A 20,380-nucleotide genomic window follows, 5' to 3' on the forward strand; every position below is an offset into this window, starting at 1 on the left:
ACACAAATAATTCAGACTCTGGACTACGGGGAGAGTACGGACATAAATCATGGAGTTTCAAAGCTACTGTTTGTTATAGAGCTAAGACGTCACTGGTGAAATGTTCTCAGTAAAATTTAGCACAGGACAAAGAGCATTATGGGACCTCTGATCTCTGGCTTTAGCCCGTCACGCTGACTGACAAGTTGCTCCAGACCTCATCCTTTCTGAAACCGTCACAGTTCAAATCCCTGTTCCCACCCAGCAGCCAGGCAGTCATGAACTAACACGGAGTTAAACCGTGAGATTCAGTCAGAATATAAACAAGTTATGTTCCAAATGAATAATACTCTTTCCATCCCGGCTCTACCATGCAACAAAAACAGCCATGTTTTCCTTTCACTGCACTGGGAACGGCTATTTGCTTGGTTTGTGTGTGCTGTGGCAGACAACACTGCCCCACTGATTGTTTGAATTACACATTATAATGTATATAGTCTCCCATCTGTGGCCTGTGTGAGCCGTCTCTGTTTAAATTCAATACATTTGGATATCGGTTTAGATGCCGGGTGAGTACATAGCCGGCCACCCAGCGTGACTCTTTATGTAGACGGATTAAAGATGAACAGAAACAAAACAAAGACACATTCTGCAATATAGAATATCTTTTCAATCAACTTGACAGAATTATAATAAAATATAAACCAGAGGCATATAATACAATATTAAATGAAGACTTTGCAGTAAATTGCAAATATAAAGAACTCACATATATTTGCACACTTGGTGTGGCACAAAAAAAAAGCTTATGGCTACCTGCATTCATTTCACATTGTGTGTGTGTGTGTGTGTGTGTGTGTGTGTGTGTGTGTGTGTGTGTGTAAATATGCATGTATGTGTGCCTGCTAATAGCACAGAGTTAGTGAGACCGTGTGTGTCTGCATTAGCAGTGTCGTCTGTGTTCCTGGTATTATAAGTGTGAATGTTTGTGTGTGAAGTAGTGGACAGCCGCCAGGCCTCATTATTGTCATTCTCCTCACTGCCTAAAAGAGAGGCAAAGCGGCTGCTTTCAATCGAGGAGCCGAGGAAAGATGGAGACAAAAGGCTCAAATTAAACAAATGCTGGAAAGCGGCTTGGAGAGCCAGCCTGTGGTCATGCGCTTTGAATAAGAGAACGGCTGCAGGGATAACCCATCTGGGTCTTTCAGTGGGGAGACCACACAGATACACTCCATCCCAGCATTCAGCCCCACTATAGGTCCACGCACACTGGGGTGCCAGTTCATGTGCACATCCTGTGTCCTTCTGGTATGTCTGACTGTGGAGGTGTCCATCGATAATCTGTTGCAGTTGTTTTTCAAATCATCTGCGCAAAAATTGGCCTTGACTTCGCCCTGGAATCTGTTTCCATTTGCAGTTTCCCTGCGAACAACAAATCACAGCTTCCACTGAGGCGTCAGCATGTCGGACACCTGCATATTCCACTTCATGTTCATTGTTACTGTGTAGTGTGATCATTCATGTTTCCAGTGAACTGTTGTATTCCTAAGTTCAACTGCAGACCAAGAGAACTTCTTGTAGTCTATCACCCAAACCACAGCAAGGCAGATCTTTCAAAGTCGCCACCACGCTGCCATTTCAACCTTCCACTCATGGGGTGTGTTTGGTGTCTCTACATGTCTGTACATGCATGTTTATATGAACAGACAGAAGCTTTGCCACAGAAGCAAGGACGTGGGAAGATGTAGATCTATATTCAGGCTTGCTGCTAAACTAGAGCGCTACTACAGGTTCTTGTGTGTGCTTCTGTTAATATTTCCTTCAGTCTAAGGTACTGGATGTCCGAGTATCTCTATGTTCCATGGCACTGATGCTGAGAGTGGGCGATGAATCAGCAGGGACTGGTGGAAACAAGGACGTGAAAAGAAAGTGGGTGGACACATCAAGTCCTCAGGGCATCACACCTGAAATAATACACAATAGAGACAGGATGGCTTTAGCATCAAATCTTGTTTGACAGACACAGGGCTAATAAATTCTCACGCATATGATAGATTTTTTGAGCACAATGAGTTTATATACATTTTTTCTTGGCAGATGTTCTTGTCCAAAACAACTCACATTTACTCCATCAAATTACCCACACTGGGAGCAATTTAAAGTTCAGTGTCTTGCTCACAGACTCTTGGACATGTGCAACTGAAGTGCCAACCCTACAACTAATGGTCAACCCATCTGACCACATGAGTTATTGCCTCTCCTGCAAAGTCTTCTCGCTTCCTTAAAAGTTTAGGTAACTGATATTTTAAAATCTGCGTAAGAAATGGATGCCTGCATATTGTTGTGTTTTAGTTACATATTGTTATGTCCAAAAAACAATAAACAGATTTTTTTAAAGTCCAAGCAACAGATTTTTATTTTGGCAGATACTTTAGTACCCAGGTGTCAGTAGCCAACTATGCTATTTGCAGAGACAAATTCATGACCTTTTCCTCAACTGAATCAAGTAGTTTCAGTGTGTAAACCAAACAAATATGGAACTGAAAACTAAAAAACTACTCAGTTACTCACAGGACTTCAGAATCCCAGACTCCCAGGTGAATTTCTGTGTTTGACCCATTCATCCACCATAACCTACTCCCTACATGGACTTCGTTGCTCTTTAAAGCTATACTAGGTGTCTGGGTGTAAATAGCTGAATAGCTGCTGTGTGATTATACTCACCCTGGTGCAAATAGTTATTTTTTGGTTGTGTGCACTTACCTGCAGCGATGAGGGTTGAGCTTCCGTTTTTTCCGACTGCAGCTCTCAGCTCTGATGGTGCAGTGGCACTTACAAGATTCCTCATCCAGTGCCCACTTTCTCCCTCTGCAGGGACGGCAACGAGGCCTCGGAGATGGTGACGGAGATGGCGAAAAAAGGGAAGAGATGCTGGTGAGAGGAGGTGATGGAGGAGGGGGAGAGGATGTGGGAGGAAGAGTTGGGGGAGCATGGGTCCTGGATGAAAGAGGGGTGTAAGAACAGTGAGATTAGCTGGAATAATGTTTACCATGTTCACCATCTTAGTTTAGCCTGTTAGCATGCTAATGTCACCTAATTAGCACTAAACACAAAACACAACTAAGGCTGATGGGATTGTCATTGGTTTGGTCATAACCCAAAATGAAAAATGTGACTTGATAATAGCGCTAGATAAAAAGTTAAGGGGTCACAGAAGTTTTTAGTTTATCCTTAGGTTGATAATAATTAAGACGATTAATTTAAAGGACCAGTGTCTAGGATTTACATCATGCATCTAGTGGTGAAGTTGCAGACTGCAACCAACTGAATACCACTTGCCTCACCCTCCCCTTCCAAGCGTATGGGAGAAACTACGGTGGCTGCGAAGCTTGTGAAAAGCATGAAAGGCCGCATCTAGAGCCAGTGTTTGGTTTGTCCATTCTGGGCTACTGTAGAAACATGGTGGTTCAAAATGGAGTCCTCTGTATACTAAGGAAAACATACTTATGAATATCATATTCTATATCTGCTATATTCAGTCCCCATAAAGCTTATAGGTAAAGAGATCATCTATGATTGATATGATTTGCCATAGCTGGAGCCACATAATGGGATCAATACAAAGTCTACAAGAGTTTGCTATTGATCCAAACCAGGACCCTATCATGGCTAAAAATAAACTGCAAGACTTGTTTAAACATGCACACTGCCAGTCTGAAACCAACCCACACAATAGAGTGTGTGGGAGATGTGTGTGACTAATGTGGGATACTGTTTCCTTTGCTGCTAACAAACTTTCTGGTCTTTCTGTCGGTCTGTCTTTCTGACCGTTACCATGGCTGTAGTCACTCTGTTGCCTCTGAGGTCTTCAGTTTCTCCTCACGGCTCTATGTACTTTCAGAGTCTGAGAAAGTTCTCTACGTCAGTTGGTCCATTAACTGAAGCTGGTCCTGCCTCAGTCTTGCCTGGAGGCTGGCAGTCTTAATGAAGTTACTTAATGAGGCAGAGAGGGGCCATCTTTGTTCACATCCTGATGACCACGCCTGCCGCTGGCATGGACAGAGGAGGTGGCATTTGGGAGCAAATTACACAGATTTCACCCCTGCCAGAGTCTGAATAAAGCCTGTTCTGAGTGATGGATGGGTGCTGAGGGACATCACACCCAAACGAAGCCACCTCTGGCCCCCGGAGGAAAGAAGTGACTGACAGAAAAGTGAAGGGGAAGCGGATCTAAAAAGAGCGCTAACTGTGTTATTCTTCACCACTCAGGACTGAATCATGGTACATGTAGCAGAAACAAACACATGCCCTAAAACTCACCAGGTCCCACATTACAGAAACTTCCTGGCATTGAGATTCATCTTAACTTTTAGTGACCATGGCAATTCAGAGTTAGGACCTGATTTATCCATTACACATGCACAGCTCCTAAATCAGTATTTCTACACTAACTTTAGATAGAAAATGGGTCTTAACTGAAGCATCCTTACTTCCCTACATTTTAAATAAACTCTCCTAACTTTAGGATAACTGTTAATCTGTACCTAATTTTCATTTTTCCGCCTGTGGAAGTAGCTAACTTACTAACTAGCAAATGATAGCTAATGGTAGTGTTCAATGGCAGTAGCTAACACCAGTATAAGCTAACTTGCTTATTTTGTATGGCTGCTCTTGCATTGTTTTTAAAAAATGAATGCTGTGTCTGCTATCTTAGTCCACTCTCTTTCTTTTATGTCCCGTGTTTGCGTTGTTTTTTCACAAAGTTTATTTTGATTTCTCTACAGATGTTCCCAATGCCTCTAACTGCATGTTTCAATGTCTGTTTAAAAAAAAAAGCCAATAGTTACAAGGTTGTTTAGCTCTTTGACATGAGAAAAGTGGTGTTGGTTGCTTGATAACAGACATAAAAGTTGATAAGCAACGTTGGACTGAGTATTTAGGAATCCCATTTTATCTTGCTTCATCCTCTCCTTTCTCAGGTTAGAAAATTCTAAATACAAGGAGAGTTTACTTAAAAGAAACTTTCTTAACTTTAGGATAACCATTAAATAGTCCTAACATTCACTTTTCCACCAGTAGCAGTAGCTAACTTACTAACTAGCTAACAGTAGTGTTAGCTAACAGTAGCTAACGTTGTAATTTTGCCAGAACAAACATTTGTACATTTCCCTACAGATGTTACCAAAACCTCTAACTCATGCGTCTTAAAATTAAGTGCTCGTTGTTTGTTTGTTTGTTTTTTGCTCAGTTTTTTTAATATTTCAGTGCAATGTATTTTTTATGTATGTTTCAATGAGAACAACCAACAGCTACAAAGTTGTTTAGCCTGACCAATGAGAAAAGTAGTGTAGGTGTGTTGTTAGGTAAAAGACATAAAAGTTGATAAGCAATGCTGGATTTCCAATCTTGACGTAAGTATAGGATGATGCAAGGCAGGATTCCTTAAGTTAGTTGCAATTTCCCTTTGTAATACCAAATTGGGAAAGATGGGAAGTTTTTGTATGTGGTCTCAGGCTCTCAGATCACAGTGTAACAGGTTAATAGTTTCAAAATGTTGTTTTTGTCCTTGAAAATTTTGAGCAGATTTTTTTAACAGCCGGATTTCTGAATTATATAACAAATACATGTCATGTAACTGATCACAGGAAATGTTAAATATGAATGAATAGTTGCCTTGCTGTGTTGTTGTTGTTATAAAGCTTTTTAGTCTTTTGTGTCTTGTATTACACAAAGGTGAGTCCCAGAAGTGAGCTTGATTTGTTGATTTGTGAGCGTGTGTGTGCGTGTGTGTGCGTGTGTGTGCGTGCGTGTGTCTGTGTGTGACCTTGACTGCTGCTGTGGCTGTAAAACAAATTGTCCTTCAGTAATAATGTAGACCAGATAACCTTGTTTTCTTTCTAATCCAAACATTCACACTCACACTGACATCAACTTAAGGCTTCTAGATGACTTAAAAAAAATCTGGTCTGTGTCCTGAATATTAAACTTACGCAGCTACGATGGCTCCAGCTGTCTTGTGTCTGGACTTCCTGGCCTTCTCCTTTTTCTTGTCTTTTCTTGCTGGCTTCAGAGACGGCCTGGGGATATCAGAAACACAAAATTCAGTCTCCCTGTTCCTTCTTAGATTAACTCAATATCCTGTCCCAGTTTGATATCTCCTAGTATTTGTATTTCTTTACTTATTCTTTGATCAGACAGTTTCTGATCATAATTCTGTCAATTTTAGTCTGTATTCAATTCAGGCAAAGTTCTGCTACAGCTGCTTTTAACATTTTAAAAACAGGTCAATTTCTTTTTTTTTTCCAACAATAAAAGGGTTTTGTGGAAAAAAACAAGCTTGTGTCAGGTTTCATATCTGCACTTAGTTATCAGAAAATGTCAAACAATACCCAGCACAAGTCTCTGTATATTTCATCTCAAAATGTTGTTTGTAATGCCCTAATACAAACATTTAGGCCTTCAAAAACACAATAAATCTCCTTTTCAAAACAGGAAGCCCACAGCAAAGTCAGCATTGCAAGTGAGTTTCACAAACCCTACATTTTCTTGTATATATTTTCTAACATTAATACAACAAGTGACCTTTGTTATTTTGGTCATCTCTAGATATTCTTTTTTCCAACTTTATTCAAGTTAATTTGTCATATCATACAGCAACATAGGCTCTATTACTCAGCAGTGAGTTTTTAAATTTTTTCCCCGTGACATAATTATTAGCATAAAAAGCAACATTATGAAAAAGGCTGGGTCTCTGCAAGTGCAGGCATGTCACACATTTCTGGTGAGTTGTAGGTGATGATTGAGAGGGATTAATCTTTAAAAGATACTATGCATTGCACTTTGGGAAAGTCCTGCATAGTTTGCCTTGAAGTGCAATTCTGACAGACGTACGGACTTAAGTCACGTAACTTGGACTCGAGTCATAAATTTGATGACTTTTGACTCGACCAGGCAAAATCAAAAAAGACATGTAACTCGGCTTGTACTTAAAGACCAGCGACTCATGACCTCACTTGGTGTTGAGGCTTTTGACTTAAAAATACTTGATACCTTTCCTCTAAGCCCAAAGATGGAAATGTATGTTAGTTAAAGAGTGTGCCAGAAATCAATCCACTTCCTTAATTTCCTGAACCATCTAACATTAATGTTATTCATTCCCAGCAAGTCCACACTTTATTTCAGCTCCAATAATTGTGAACCACCTTTTAATCATATTCCCTGATTGTGTTGCGTTGCCAAACGGTCAAGCTGTAGTTTGTCTGTCCAGGCTCATATAATATACAGTATGCAGTGAAGACTTTGTTTGAAGCAACTTAATAAAAGGTATTCAGTGGTTTCATTTTTTGGCAAAATAGATGTTATCACTATACACGTGTGTTTCCAGTGAATAATTTCCAGTGAGAAACATGTTGCCTTTACTTAGAGACTGTTTTACAGAGGAGTACAGAGGACTGAATATTATGATGTCACAAGGATGTTGACCTTTGATCCTTTGTATATAAAATGTCATCACTTTGTCATTTTATCAGATATGTATGTGAAATCTTCTAATAATTAGCATGTGGGCAAAACATGTTTTATGAAGTCACAGTGATATTGATCTTGGACCTCTACTCAGTTCGTCCTTGAGTCCAAGTAGATGTTTGTACCAATTTTGGAAAAATTCCATCGAGTCCTTCAGATATCATGTTCGCAACAACAGGACATACAGATACTATTTATGTAGGCATCACGAAAACATAATGCCTCCAGCCATGGCTGTCACCAGCACAGAGGCATAAAAATCAATTACAAGGGAAAAATATTGACATTCCTCTGTTTATGTACATTTTTCTTTTGTTTTTATTTCACATTTGCTTTGGCTACGTAAACATCTGTTTCTCATGACAATGAAGCCCATTTGAGTTTGACAAACTCCAAAAACATGGAGAAAAGGTCACAGTTCTGGAAACATTATACTTGTTAGCTTTGCATTTTTGAGCCATATCCTCACTGTATGACGTTTACCAAACTCTGCCCACTGAATTTGGGGATCCCTATTCTTCTCATCATTTTGAGTGTCCAGCCTCTTTACTTTGATTTATGCTGCTGGTGTCCTCAATAGCAAAGTGCATCTGCCTACGAGCTTTGTTTTTTGGCTTAACTTCCCCACCTCTCTGTTCTAATCCAATCTGCTGCAAACTATATTAAACTATATCAAATTAGGGGCACCGTGTTAACCAGCTTAGCTCTGGCATTATTAACAGACTGTGCTGCTGCTGTTGTCTTTGGAGGCATAATTTACTATCATGGATGCGTGACTGTGCTTCGTCAGTCTGTGAGAGCGCACATGGCAGGGGAGATAAAATCATCACTATGGTGACAACAGGATGCGGGCTGTCCCAGGGGATGCTGGGAGAGAGTCACACAGATGCTAACTCGCTGAGGGGCACACACACATAAACACACAGAAACGAATATTCACACACACACAAAAACTTTCACACACATTTAAAATAAAATATAGAAAATGTAAATACAGGTAGAGATTCAGCAAAAGCAAACATATAGACACATGAAGCTGGACCAGGGAAAAAGATATTGTTCATACACACATACATTGGAATCCTTTATTTATGTCCACATCCTAACAGGAAGCAGGGGGACATAAACATTAAAGATGCAATCATATGATTGACCTGCCAGTATGAGGTACACAAACAAACTTCAGGAATCCAACAGAAATGTTCTTTCCACAGTGTACAGTTGTTAGTCCCAACTGACCCCCAACCAAACCTGAACAGCACGGTGGCTACCGCCTCAACAAGAACAATTCACTTTTAGCATCTACATGTTGACCTGAAGTCAAGAGATTTCAAATGAACAGTTTTCCGTCATCTTTCAGTCCACTGAAACATCATACTTGCTTGCCTTTCATTAAGTAAACCATCACAGTGAACCCACAGAGGGGACGTTCTTGGGACCTTGGGTAACGTTCCCTAAAAGTTCTCAAAAGGTGACAGATGTTGTTGAACGTAAACACTGGGGACGTTCCGAAAACATCCTCTTTTGGTTATGAAAGTGCTGCAGTTCCAAGTTCACTTTATGACTTTAGGAACTCTTTAGGAAACTCCATTGAAGTAGTATGGAAAACGCTTTACAATTGGCTGCACCAAAGCGCTGTTGTGTTTCACTCTCCTATCATTTTTATATTGTCAAACGAGGGCGAATAAGTTGATTTTTCAAGACATTTATTTAAAGCAAACACTGACATGATTCATGGGTTGATTTGGTAATGTCTTGGATACAACAAGTGAGACACAGGCCTGACATGTTAGATTTTTTCAGCAAGGAAGAGTTTTCAAAATGGTCCAATCAACTTGCCAAATGGTTCTCAATCTGGGGACTGGGATCCCCAGAGTGCTTGTGACATAATGGAGAGGCAGTGGAGAGCAAAATAAAATAACATTTTGGGGCAAGCAATATGGAACAAATGCGAGAAACTCTCAGCAACATCAGCATCTTAAAGACATTCACCATAAAGGGACGAGCATACAAAAATATGTCAAATTCTGCTGGTCTCAAGACACGTAACAGCCACCTAACCAATGGTTAAAACTATAAACCAGCACAAAAATGACAAGTGCCAACCACTCTGTTCTGAACAAAGACAAACACAAGACAAGACAAGCATAAAGTAGCAAACTTAAACTACTCGGTCAAGCAAGCATGATGGGAAATGGGGGCCATGAGTGGTGCGAACAAAACACCAACCTGATTTTTCAAGGGGTCGTGACTCGGAATGGGTGAAGTTGAGAATCTACGAGCTCATGTTTCATTTGCACTGTCAAATATGTCTGGCCACCCTCCCATTTAGAGAGATTTCGACCTGCCCTGAATCTCCTCTGGCCAGTCACAATGGATAAGAGTAGCCTCATGTCACTCCCCTCGATTTTGGGTGAAACAAGCAGTGTTAAAGTGCCGGTGCCAAATACAGAAGACTAATGTCATTCATATGCACATTAATGTTGGAAATGTAATTAGTTTATCATAATGCCACAGAGGACAGACTACTAAAACAGCTGAATTGTGTCTTAAAAAGTGGCAGAGTGTGGCAAATACATTACCTGGAGATTCAATAAAGTACACATATATGTCAGGATATATCACCTCCGACCACTCAGTGAAGTTCTTCCACTTTGATGGAAGCAGACACTCATTAACCTCTATTTCTTTCATTTTTTTCTGTGTAAAGATGCTGACCATTGATTGACAAAGACAAAGCATCATTGTGCACCTGAATGAATGGATCACATGAATGGATTTGGGCCCCCAATAACTCAACAGTGATGCAGTTTTCTAATTTTATGTGTTTAAACTAGCAAAGACCCCCAAATGTGTTTTGACCAGCCGTCAAATTAGAGCAGTTACTTTCACTTGAAAAGGATATGAAGCATGATGCAGAAGCAAAGTGCCCAGGTTGCTCTGATCTATGGGCCAGGTCTGGCTGACAGAGGAGTGTGACCGGTCAACATTTAAAAAGTCACACATCGCATGATCAAGTGAAACGCACCAGGTTCATGAAAATTAGATATAACAGTGAAATTACGCAGTGCCAATCAAATATGAATCAAGATTCTGTTACTGCATTGCCTATTTCCCACCTCAAGAAACACCTCAGAAACACATTTTAGTGCACTGTTGAGCTGTAATACGAGAAAGTTCATGACCATTTTTTTCCCGCTTAAAAAAGGACCAATCATCACCCTAACCTGTGTGTGTCAAGTAGAGCTTTGTCATATGTTTTCTTGCTCTGATTAGTTGTAAGGCAATCCAGTTGGCAGAGGCATTTTTGTCTGCACTCATTGCTCATGCCCTTTACAAAATGAAAATAAGGTGAACCAAAATGACATAATAAAAGCTGTTATTGACTGGAACTGTCCTGCTCCTCATCAATAACATCAACAGCAGAATTCTAAGAGCATCATTAGTGAACTTGGCTACATGGGTGGAGTTTTAAAAACTCATTAGAGATGATGGGACATGATGTTTCACAATAACAGCTCACTTAAACGCAATTAAACATGAACAGACAAATAGGAATTAAATCCAGAATAATAAGAAGAGAAGAGTTGGAGGAAATGAAGAGTTACCTTGTAGTAGGCATTGGCTGAAATTGTTCTTTTAACCTGCACACAGATAAAACAGATGAGGTCAGTGAGGTCACTAAACATCAGGTATATTATACATCTAAAGACACTGACAGTGTTTTATTACCTGCACTCACACTGACTGTGCTCGATGAATGGCAGCTCAATGAGTTCATGTCTCATGAAGGACGTTCTCATCAGCTGCACACAGATCAGAAAAAAATCATGTTAAACTACAATCATCCTCTCACTGTTTTTAATTATTATCTACTGTTGTGTCTGTGTGTCTACCTCCATGGTGAGTGTGTGTGTGAGCGAGGGAACACACTCCAGGGCCTCGTCAGCACAGCAACCGCCACATCGCCTCACCGACACGCAGGACGGGACAAAAAGATGGTGGGTCTCCCCCGGCAACTCCCGCCAAACCTCCACCAGAGTGTCCCGAGGCTCACAGCCGCTTCGCGAATAAACCTCCAACCACCGCCGCACTGGTGGAAACACACAGACACACACAAATCAGTGCAGTTATGATTTTATTTATCAGCTCCATGACGTAGAGCAGGACTTGTATAAACAGGGAGCGTACCTTCTCGACCCTCCCTGGATTTTGGGGAGTCTGCCGGCCGCCAGTGAGCAAGCTGGAGAGAGAAACAAAAAAGTTAATGTTAAAAGTGCTGTTTCAATAACGTTAGAGTTTCCAGGTCAAGTTGACCTGTTAGATAACATTCAGGATTGTACTTTAGAGTCATGATCAGTGGTTTAAAGCACCAGTGTGTAGGATTTAGACTAATCTACTGGTGAGCTTGCAGATTGCAGACACCTTATCTCATTCTCCCCATCCAAGTGTGCATGAGAACCTATGGTGGCCACGAAGGAATACGAAAGGTTTTCTAAGTTAACAAAAACACAATTCTAGTTTTCAGGTGAATATGCACTGATGAAAACATACTTTTGAATATTATATTCCAATTTTGCCAATAAATGCCCATAAATATTATACACTATATTTTCAATGTTAGATAAGCAAAAACTTTTAACTACTTAAAAGATATATAGCAGGCCTAATTAGTCAAAGTTGGGTTTATTTGTACTTTGGTAGGTCATAATAAAAAATAATATTTTTTTATACCTAAAATATCCTCATATATCCTCAAGTGTGTGTCCAGTGATTTATACCACGAATATATAATCATGCAAACCTAAAAACAGAGCTCTTTTCCACAGTTGATTGACAATGTCGACCATGTTATCATCACCATCTTGTTGATGCTATTTACATTCCCCCAGGTGCAAATTCAAAAAACACTCTACAGAATTATTTTCTGGTCATATACGTGTATGGGACTATAATTCTGTTGTGCAACCTTCTGTTGTATAACAATAAAAAAATACCTTGATGCTTTGATTGATACCTTGATATATGCATCAATCAAGATTTATTTCTGAACTAACCATTATATTGCCAGTCATCTACCTACCGAGCTACTGCCTGCAATGTCCTGTTTGGAGATCTGTTGGTGCATATCAACAGATCAAAGTATTCTTGTTAATGAATACCACAATACTTCACTCCTGGCATCTGAACATGAAACGCTCATCAATGCATGGTGATAGATGCCAGGGGGAAAGTGAAAACTCTGAACTCTGATATGCAGACATGCATGTTCGTATGACGAGTGAGCCAACAGGAGTATGACAACTACATCAAACATCCGTTATTTTAAGCTCATATTATGAAATATTTCGTGTGGGTCCATTGGTCCATTCTGTGCTACGTTTTTGAACGAGGTGTGCCTGCTGCTACCTTTGTCCTCAGCTCTATCAACTGATTCACCTGATTATGGTGTTGGAAATACTTTCAGTAGCCACACAGTGTTAGATAGAGAGAGTATCTGCCACTGGACTCCTCAGTGATGAATGCAACAGCAAGAAACCTATTACTGTTTTATAAAATTGAGCTGACCTCTTTCAGTTTGTTTTATGTCACCTCGTGTTGCCCATGTGTAGTTTACTTTACTGCAGTCACCTCTAGGAAAAAAACATCACAGGTGAAGACAAACTGTGTATATTTATTCAAGTACTTATGTACAGTTTTGACATACTTGAGTACATACTTGCTATTTCTTCACAACATGATTTCAGAGACAAATATTACAATTTTTAAACAACTACACATTTTATATCCATTACACACATTTTGCAACTATAGTTACTTGTTTGCAGATTTTACATTTAAAAATGTATATTAACTTTATAAAATACCATGTAGTATTAAAGTATCAGTGAGTAGCATTTATTGGCATCTCGTGGTGTTCTTGCAGACTGCCTTAAGCCTTAATATAATCTAAATGACTGAGTTAAATTAAATTTGCCCCCTGTACAGTTGTCATGAACGGGGAACTTATCCATAGAGACTAGAGTGTTGTTTTTGCACCAGGCTTTCATGTTTATTTCTGCTGTGGAGACTATTGATGTGCTTTTAGAGCGAACCTCAAGTCGTGATTCAAGGATGGAACTACAGTTTTTGGCTTAAGTTTTCAGCCTGGAGGTCGTCACTTGAGGAGAAGCTATGGTGGCTATGAAACTTGTGCAAAATGCAAATTGCTGTACCTTGAGCCACTGTTTTAGTTTGCCTGCTCTGGGCTACTGTTGAAACATGGCAGCCTGCTTGGAAGAGGACCCCCGCCATTTGTAGATACAAACAGGTCATTCTAAAGTAATGAAAACACTTTTTTTTCACCTTTTTTTCAGGTGATAATACACTAATGAAAACATAGCTATGGATATTTTATTCCATTTCTGTGCTATTCTAACAATAAACCCTTGTAACTAACACACTGGACCTTTAAATATTAAACCTGTCTGGCTTGTCAAAAAAAAAAAACTCAGCGAGGCCTCTTGTCATGTTTGAGATATCAGTGAGCAGATTTCACCTCTTAAATTCTCAGATGGTTTCATTAAAGACTGTTTGAGGCCCACGGAGGTAAAATATCTCACAAATAACAGCAACTATTTGACAAAAGAATGTAAAATTAAAACAAATTTGTGTAGCAGAACTTTCTTGTTTCTTTGCTTTCCTCCAATTAATCATCTCAGGAGCCCTCATATTTATCCTGTGACCCTTTGAAGGGGCCTAACCCCCAGGTTGGGAACCACAGAACTGAACTACCAAACTGTATATAAAACAGGTAAAATTCACCTCCAGCAGCTATGACAGTAAAATCTAATGTCATTTATAACTATACACCAGTGACAGGGGATATTTAACTGCAGAACAAGGACTTTTAGTGTTGAGACTTTTGAAGACAGGACTTTTACATTGTTTTAATACTTTTTATACTACTGAAAGAACACACAGAAAGAGAAACTCAATTTTATAGCTCTCTGACACACACATTGCCGTTATTGGACCAATTCGTGTGAAGACCAAGGCCACTTGTAAGGGAATGTAGACTTTGTCCATTTGCCCCCCTTTAACTGTTCCACCCCCTTCTACCCACCCACACACACAGACACACACACAAACATGCACACACACTGGCCCACATTGATTCTGAGTTAAGCTGGGACTGAGGCCATTTTGTGACTGGTAGGATGTGAGTGTAAGTAAGTGTGTCTTTTCTCTATCAGTCTTTGAGACGAGGATAAGATTACCTCCTTTTGGCAGCCGTATCTGCAAGAAGCTGGCACACACACACACACACACACACACACACACACACACACACACACACACACACACAAACTCCTGAGTGCCATCCCAGTGCCATCTGCACTGGTATTGATGTCTGTCTACTGTCTAACATGTCTTACTCACAGCCACTCCCAGAGCACACTGTACAGAAGAATCACGTGTGTGTCCTACTCATACACCATCTCTCCCACACTGAACGTCATCATTAAAGGAAGAAACGGATGACCCCTTTTTTCAAATGAGCTGTCAGAGAAGCAGACGGCATGAAAGCAAAGAGTTTCAGGTGAGAGAAAACAGCTACGGGCAGGTGAGGAGGCCTTTTGGTGCACACTCTGTGCCATGTAGTGTCTGGGATGATGCATCTCTAAAACACACCACATTATAGAGTAGCTGAGAGTCAGAGCCGGATCCCACACTGCTGCAGAGCACTGCCTGTTCCTGATACAAGTCTCCAGACATAAATAAAAAAACAGCAAATGCAGGTTGCTTCATGTACGTGATCCAGCAGCTTTATGTATGTGTGTGTGTGTGTGAGCGTAAAATGAGCCCATATGTCACACTCAGGACCATGTCATTACAATCGTTATATCATTTTTTTATGAATGATAACTGGGCTTTAATAACACTGTTTTTATATTATACAAAGCAAAGCTTCCAAGTCCATAAAGAATTATAAGCACCACTTTCTAATGAGGCTCTCTGTGTTAAGTATTTATAATGGTTAATTCATGGTTTAGAGCTGAAATGATTAGTCACTTAGTCTATTAGTCAATTTGCATAAGATTAATTGGCAACAATTTTCAAAAATCAAGCAATTTACCAAGCAAAACTAACAATAATTCTCCTATTTCATCATTCCCAATGTGAGAATTTGCTGCTGTTTTTTTTTTTTTTTTTTTTTTATCTCATGTTTATTGTAGTCTATATCACTCCTAACTGAATATCTTTGGGTTTAAGACTTGGGTCAGACATGCAACTTGTAGACTATCAAAAGTTCCAATTAGCTTTTTTTGCTATTTTCAGATGTTTTACAATCTAATCAATGACTCTATTAATAGGAAAAATTGATCCACGAATGAATCGATAATGAGAGTAATGGTCAGTCACAGCCATAAATGGCTTTATTGATGTTTAATTTCTAATTTACTAATCTTTATAAATCAGTTAAAAGCCTCTTGCGTTACAGTTGCAAAACAAAACAAAAGCTAACAGACAACCATCAATTAGCGTAGCAGAAGAACTGTCTACAGCTAGCTTAGCTCTGCTCAACTGTTAAAAAGACCCATCTACCAGCGCTTCTAAATCCCTTTAAATAACTTGTTTTATGTTATATTTCTAAACTACACACACACACACACACACACACACACACACACACACACACACTCAAACAATGAATAAAAACAACAGTTGGTAATCCTTCAATTCCCAGGTCCCATCATTTCATGGTAAACAGACGGTAATTACCAAGCAACATATTTGAAATTTCTCAGAAAATTACTCACAAATTATGTGGTTGTTGAGTATGTGCTAACTACCAACTACTACTTTCATGTAGTTGGTGGTAATTACAAAGCAACATATTTGGAATTTCTCTGAATTTACCCGCATATTACCCCAAAATTTCGCTGACAAAACTGACCTCCTTTTGGGGGGTGGGGTGGGGCAGTTGCTAGGCAACCATCAGAGATTCAGGAAACCTAACTGCTCTCAGCCAAAGTGCAGTTTTCACACTTAAAATTTTTTGTACAGATTAAAACGAGAAAAACACATATTAATAAGTGAATTTTGGATGTGCTGGTAGGCAGATTTTAATAGCTATAGACAGAGGAAGGCCAGCTGTTTCGCCTGTTTCTAGTAGCCTTTTTTTGCTAAAAACAAACGTCATTTACTTTGATTTTAATGTTGTTAATGAATGGACTTTGGGTCCAAATGTCATTCAGCCCTTTATTTAAAGGCAAGGAGTAAAAATGTTCCTGATATTTTAAGATGTATCTTAATAAATAAATAAATGAATAAATAAATGACAAAGTAAGTGCCATGCTGGAGGAGGATTTCCCACAACCTGGCAACCCAAAAGTTGTTCTGTTCATAACTGATCTACATATTTTTAGTGAATTATTTATTACAGTGTATAAACTCTTTGTACAAGGCGTCTCACCAGAGGGAATTATGATAGTGAGAGGAGTCAATAAATACCTCAGTGTCACTATAAAGTCATTACCGAGAACCACAGTCAACATATAATAAACCACAGGGGTATTAGAGTGAATTTTCTAGTCACTGGACCAAAAGTGACAGGTGTCATTGACCCAGGGGATAACTTCCACAAAGCTTAAAGTCCCACATGTTCTCCACCAGACCAGCTTCATTCAAAAAAGGACATTAGGCGACTTCATGCCAATCCAATCACTATCAGTATAAGATCGTAGCTGATATCAGGCAGTCTTTTGGGGTTAAACATACATGCATACATACATACCTTGGCATGAGACGTCGGTATTCTGGTGAGCAGCAGGAATTGAAACATTCCTAGAATAACTTGAAGCATAATCCCCATTGTGCAGGAGTCCAAGGGGGCACGCAAAAAAATATTTTTTTGGACCAATCCAAAAAAAGAAAAAAAAGAGGGTGGCAGGTCCAGTCGCGTCGCCAATTAATTAATAGTCCGATTAAAGCGGCAGAAACCCCGCTTTCATTCTCCAGTCTCCCTCCCTTGAAAGGACACCCAGGGTGGCATCCTCAGTGCTGGAAAATTAACTTTGCCTTGTTGCATTTAAGACCAAATGATTGCTGAACTATACCAAGAGTCAGTCCCCAGCCTAAACTCTAATTATAGCCCAGACTTTTATATTCTATTTAATTAGTGAGCCACTGGAGCAGGCTGTTCTGTCTAAAATAACAACCCCTCCAGTAATTTAACATATAGACCTGAGAAAATGTGCCATTCTCAAATAGCCTACTTATTTATATCCAAACATGACATCATAACCTTCCAATTCTGACATTTCAACGATACTTGTTTAAACTTTGAGTGATGTCTCCCTGTATTTATTCATTTCAGGGCACCGTCAGTCTATTGGTCCCGCTCCCATGAAGCCGGTGTCGGGGTCCGCGGTGGCGTGACTTGAGGAGCCTTCAGACTCCCGCTGAAAACGATCATAAAATCCTGCGTGTGGCCGAAATAAATCACATCATCCAGCTGCAGGACGTTTATCCGGTACAGATCCGACGCTTTGGTCCGCCGTGCAGAGGGACAGTATGCGGTATATTCCTCTCTCTCTCTCTCCCCCCGGCTCGGTCACAGTCTGTCCACACTGTCGCTCCCCCTGAAAATGTGACGTTTCCCCTCCCGGAGCATCATCTTTTATCCTCCTAGAAACATGACTGGAATAACCTCCTCCACTGACACTGACATGGCAGCACAGCTACAACACGCAGAGAGGGTACAGAGCAGCAGTCCGCGGACAGTCAAGAGAGGTCTGAGAGGTAGCAGTCTTCATTAGTTGTTGTCATCCGTTTCCTCATTTCCTTTGCCCTTGAGACGCACGCAGCGTAACCATTGCGCTGCCAACTTTTTCCAAACAGGACAGGCGCACTGGATACAGGTGCAGCGTCTCTACTGCTCCCAGAGAGGGGGGTCAGGGGGAACTAAGAGGTGGGGAACTGGGACACTAAGGACACCGAGGTCATGCTCTCAATATTATTTCTGGACATTTCAGGTTTAGGCTATCCGCATGGGCATATATTCTTGAGTCTTGTATTTAAAGGGACAGTTCACCCCCAAAAAGTGCTATTTATCTAGCTACATTTTTTTGCTGTGAGCTGCTGAGTTTTGAAGATATCAGCTGGGGAGAGTCTTCTCTAAAAATATAATGGAACTACACAGAACTCAGCTTGTGGTGCACAGAATGCAAAAAAGAAAGAATTAAATAAGCTGTTGCTACACATTAGACCAGGGGTTCCCAAACCTTTCCATGCCAAGGCCCCCCAAATAGCATTAGCTTATGGCCGGGGCCCCTACTTTGAAAGAACGTCTTTAAAAACCCATTGACAATCCCACAACAAATGATGATGCATGGACCCACAGCCTGCAGGTTCTGTGGACTGACCCTAAGGTCACAGCCATTCGAACGTGCTTTACTTTACCAGGAATTCTTCTGATTTTTAAAGACAATAAAAGACTCAGTATTTATCCACCAAAGTTGCAGTGTGGAGAAGATGTTGTCAAAGCCTTCGTGTTGGGTCATAACATACTTTTTAAAAAAAAACCAAAAAAAAACTTCTTAATAATTACCTAATAAATTCTCCTAATGTTAAATAATTTCTCGGGAAGGGGCCATTTCATGTGGCACTACTTGGGAAAACAGAGACAGAGTTTGTCTAGGGCTAAGCTTACCATTTAACATATGTGGAGAATAAATCTTAATGAATGCCATGATAAATTAACCTTTAAATCTCTATAAACCTTCCTAAATCTCCAACATACATTCAGCCATTATAAATTTTATTATTTTAACCTGTGTTTTTCATCCTGTGACACATCAAAATATCTTATGTCACATTTGAAAACTTAATGTGGTATGGTATGGTATCAAGAACCGGTACTAAACTGGTTCCTGAGTAGTCAGTAATAAAATATAAATAAATATTGATAAGTTCCTCTGCAAACAATACTGCTATCAGTGTTTTCATAACGCTAGAAAAACAGCTGACAGGGCAAAATGTTCAAAAGCATGCGCTCATTTTACTACATCTAATGAAAATTCAGCTGAATGCAATAACTCAGGAAACAATTTAACTTATTTCTACAAAAAGAAAGTAATAACTGTTTTATCTTTTCACTTATTTTCATGCCACATCTATTTTTGCATTAGTATCAGTATAAATAAAATCCTAACAATACCCATCTGTAAGAGCTTGTAAATCAATTGGGTCAATTTGTTATTATGATTTCTCACCCGCTCTATATCACTATCTGTTGTTTTCTAAGTAATAAACCAGAGGTCATGCATGTCAGTGTTATTTCAGTGTGTGACTTGACACACTTTTCCCCTGCAGCTCATTAAACTAAAGATAAAAGTCAATCAAAACTGTCTTCAAAGCTAATTTTCCTGTGTAGGACTACAACTGCCTCTCTCATGAAGCTTGTCTCCCATCAGTTCATGTGTGTGTGTGTGTGTAGAGACATGCCAACACCAGAATCTCAGTCATTTATGGTGTGTTTGGGTTATGACAGGGCACTCACACGCCATATGAGGGTGAGGGTGTCTGTAAGCTATGCAGGGATGTGTTATCTCCTGCCGTAGTCTCAGGACAGGGGCTGAAGACAGAGAAGGAAAAAAGCTTCCTTAAAATTCCCATGAAAGTTCAGTTCATACTTGAAAAAAACAGGCATGCTTTCCATGATGTCACCAGCAAATAAATGTTATGTATCCAGGATGTTCTTATGAATTGTTTCAGAACTTTCATGTGAATGTAAATATGCAAATAAATATGCTGTGTGCTGTATCTGCAAAGTCAGTTAATCTTAATCACATCTGCAGCTCCAAATGAAATTCTAGGTTTAAAAGTGCAG

General features: G+C 39.8%; 1 protein-coding gene across 1 annotated transcript; it reads right to left on the minus strand.

Moving 5' to 3' along the window:
- Positions 1–1,031: 1,031 nt before the first annotated feature.
- On the minus strand, positions 1,032–18,463 carry vegfba (vascular endothelial growth factor Ba). Its single transcript, XM_084719015.1, has 8 exons — positions 17,285–18,463; positions 11,695–11,746; positions 11,400–11,596; positions 11,236–11,309; positions 11,112–11,147; positions 5,970–6,056; positions 2,743–2,976; positions 1,032–1,943 (listed from the first exon to the last, which is right to left on the minus strand). Exons 1-8 carry the CDS (start codon positions 17,360–17,362, stop codon positions 1,922–1,924), a joined length of 780 nt encoding a protein of 259 aa, XP_084575141.1. The 5' UTR covers positions 17,363–18,463; the 3' UTR covers positions 1,032–1,921.
- Positions 18,464–20,380: the final 1,917 nt, after the last annotated feature.

The sequence above is a fragment of the Lutjanus erythropterus genome, chromosome 5 (genome assembly GCF_056507025.1).
Source record: "Lutjanus erythropterus isolate fLutEry1 chromosome 5, fLutEry1.hap2, whole genome shotgun sequence".
Lineage (NCBI taxonomy): Eukaryota > Metazoa > Chordata > Actinopteri > Lutjaniformes > Lutjanidae > Lutjanus > Lutjanus erythropterus.

Coding starts and splice junctions, on each gene's coding strand:
- vegfba (XM_084719015.1), bottom strand. CDS start 17,362: ATGGGGATTATGCTTCAAGTTATTCTAGGAATGTTTCAATTCCTGCTG. Junction 11,597..11,694: donor ATCCAGGGAGGGTCGAGAAG/GTACGCTCCCTG, acceptor TGTTTCCACCAG/TGCGGCGGTGGTTGGAGGTT. Junction 11,148..11,235: donor CACAGTCAGTGTGAGTGCAG/GTAATAAAACAC, acceptor ATCTGTGTGCAG/GTTAAAAGAACAATTTCAGC.